Source organism: Oncorhynchus tshawytscha, unplaced genomic scaffold, assembly GCF_018296145.1.
Source record: "Oncorhynchus tshawytscha isolate Ot180627B unplaced genomic scaffold, Otsh_v2.0 Un_contig_3812_pilon_pilon, whole genome shotgun sequence".
Taxonomy (NCBI): domain Eukaryota; kingdom Metazoa; phylum Chordata; class Actinopteri; order Salmoniformes; family Salmonidae; genus Oncorhynchus; species Oncorhynchus tshawytscha.
This window is the reverse complement of record NW_024606633.1, coordinates 1-2,500: the sequence shown is the minus strand read 5'-3', so window position 1 is coordinate 2,500 and position 2,500 is coordinate 1. Positions and strand designations below refer to the sequence as shown.

Here is a 2,500-nt window from a genome sequence, read left to right as displayed (position 1 = left end):
ATGTCGAAGGAACAAAGGAAAAAAGGAAAGAAAGAAGAAAGAAAGGAAGGAAAGAAAGAAAAGGAAAAAGGAAAAAGAAAAGAAAAAAGAAAAAAAGAAGAGTCAGAAAGGAAAAGAAAGGAAATGAAAAAAAAAGAAAAAGAAAGGAAGAAAGGAAAGGAAAAAGAAAGAAAGAAAGAAAGAAAAGAAGAAAGGAAAGAAGGAGAAAGGAAAAGAAAAAAGGAAAGAATAAAAGAAAAGAAAGAAAGAAAAGAAAGAAAAAAGAAAAAAGGAAAAAAAAAGGAAAGGAAAGGAAAAACAAGGAAAGGAAAAAAATGGAAAAAACAAAAGAAATGGAAAAAAAAAAAGAAAGAATAAAAAAAGAAAGAAAGTCTGAAAATGAAAAAAAAAGAAAAGGAAGAAAAGGAAAAGGAAAGAAAAAAAGAAAAAGAAAGAAAAAGGAAAGGAAAAAAAAAAAAAAGATCGAAAGAAAAAAAAGGAAAGAAAAAAGAAAAAGAAGGAAAGAAAGGAAAAAAAAAGGAAAAAAAAAGGAAAGAAAGGAAAAAGAAAGAAAGAAAAAAAGGAAAAGAAAGAAGGAAAAGAAAGAAAAGAAAAAAGGAAAAAATCGATAAAGGAAAGAGGAAAGGAAAAGAAAAAAGGAAAAATCGAAGGAAAGAAGATGAAAAAAAAGTATCTGAAAGAAGGAAAAAGAAGGAAAGGAAAAAAGAAGAAAAGAAAAAAGAAAAAAGAAAGGAAAGGAAAGGAAAAGGAAAGGAAAAGAAAGGAAGGAAAAAAAAGAAAGAAAAGAAAAAAGAAAAGGAAAAGGAAAGGAAAAAGAAAGGAAAGAAAAAAGAAAGAAAGGAAGAAAGAAAGGAAAAAAGGAAAAGAAAGGAAAGGAAAAAGAAAAAAATCAAAAAGAAAAAAAAAATTTTAAGAAGGAAAAGGAAAGAAAATCGTCGGAAAGAAAGAAAAAAAAGAAGAAGGAAAGAAAAAAAAAGAAAAAAAAGAAAAAGAAAGAAAAAAGAAAGAAAAACTCGAAAAAAGGAAAGAAAGAAAAAAAGGAAGGAAAAAAAAGAAAAAGAAAGAAAGAAAACAAATAAAGAAAGAAAGGAAAAAAAAAAGGAAAAAAAAAAAGGAAAAGGAAGGAAGAAAAAACAAAGGAAAAAGGAAAGGAAAAGGAAAAAAGAAAAAGGAAAAAAGGAAAGGAAAGGAAAGAAAGAAAGAAAGAAAAGAAAAAGAAAGAAAAAGGAAAGAAAAAAAGAAAGAAAAAAGGAAAGAAAAAAAGAAAAAGAAAAAAGAAAGAAAAGAAAAGGAAAAAAAAAAAGAAGAAAAAATCAGAAAGGAAAGAAAGAAAAGAAAAGAAAGAAAGAAGAAGAAAGTCAAAAGAAAGACAATCGAAAAAGAAAATCGAAAGAAAAGAAAGAAAGAAAGAAAAGAAAAAAAAAAGGAAAGGAAAGAAAGAAAAAAAGTCGAAAGAAACAAAATCGTCGGAAAGGAAAAAAAAGGGAAAGGAGAAAGGTTAAAAAAGGAAAGGAAAAGAAAGAAAAAAAAAGAAAAGAAAAGAAAGGAAAGGAAAAACAAAGAAAGAAGGAAGAATAAAGGAAAAGAAAAAGAAAGGAAGAAAAAAAAAGAAAAAAGAAAGGAAAGAAAAGAAGGAAAAGTCTAAAGAAGAAAGGAAAGGAAAGAAAGGAAAAGAAAAGAAAAAGAAAGAAAGAAGAAAAGAAAAAAAAAAAGAATAAGAAAAAAAAAAAAGGAATAAGGAAAAGAAGAAAGAAAAGTAAGAAAAAAGGAAGAAAAGAAAGAAGACAAAGGAAGAAAGAAAAAAGAAAAAGGAAAGAAGAAAAAAAATGAAAGGAAGAAAAAAGAAAAAAAGAAAAGGAAAGAAAAGAAAAGTCTAAATGAAAGGAAGAAGAAAGAAAGGAAAAAGAAAACAAAAAAGAAAATAAAGAAGAAGAAAAAAGGAAGTCGAAAAGAAAGAAAGTCTAAAGAAAAGGAAAAGGAATGAAAGAAGAAAGAAGAAAAAAAAGAAGGAAAGAAAGAATAATGAAAAACAAAGAAAAATGAAAATGTGGAAGGAAAGGAAAGAAGAAGAAAAAAGAAGAAAGTCGAGAAAGAAAGAAAATGAAAGGAAAAAAGAGAAAAAAAAGAAAAAAGTCGAAAAAAAGAAAGGTCGGAAAGAAAGAAACAAACAAAGGGAAAAAAAAAAGAAAAAAGAAAGAAAAGGTCGAAGAAAAAAGAAAGGAAAGTAAAGAAAGGAAAAATCGAAAGAAAGAAAAAAAAAGGAAAGGAAAGAAGTCAGTAATAAAAGAAAGGAAAGGAAAAAGAGAAATCGAAAAAAGAAAAAGAAAAACCATAGTCCCCAAAGAAAAAGGAAAAAAGAAGAAAGGGCTCAAAAGAAAAAGAAAGAAAGAAAGAAAGTCAGAAAAGAAAAGAAGAAAGAAAAGAGGAAAGAAGAAAAGAAATAAAAGAAAAAGAATTTGAAAAAATGAAAAACAAATAAGCTGAAAAGAGAACTGTTAAA

The 2,500-nt window shown here is 25.6% G+C and overlaps 1 protein-coding gene across 1 annotated transcript in view; it reads left to right on the top strand.

Annotated features, from left to right (window-relative positions):
* Positions 1–183, top strand: part of LOC121842192 (protein PXR1-like) — a gene marked incomplete at both ends in the record, with an annotated part of 2,699 nt that extends 2,516 nt beyond the window's left edge. Inside the window, one exon of the mRNA XM_042312267.1 lies at positions 118–183. Coding sequence (XP_042168201.1) covers positions 118–183 — 66 coding nt within the window. The remainder of the gene's footprint in view (positions 1–117) is intronic.
* Between the last annotated feature and the right edge of the window lie 2,317 nt (positions 184–2,500).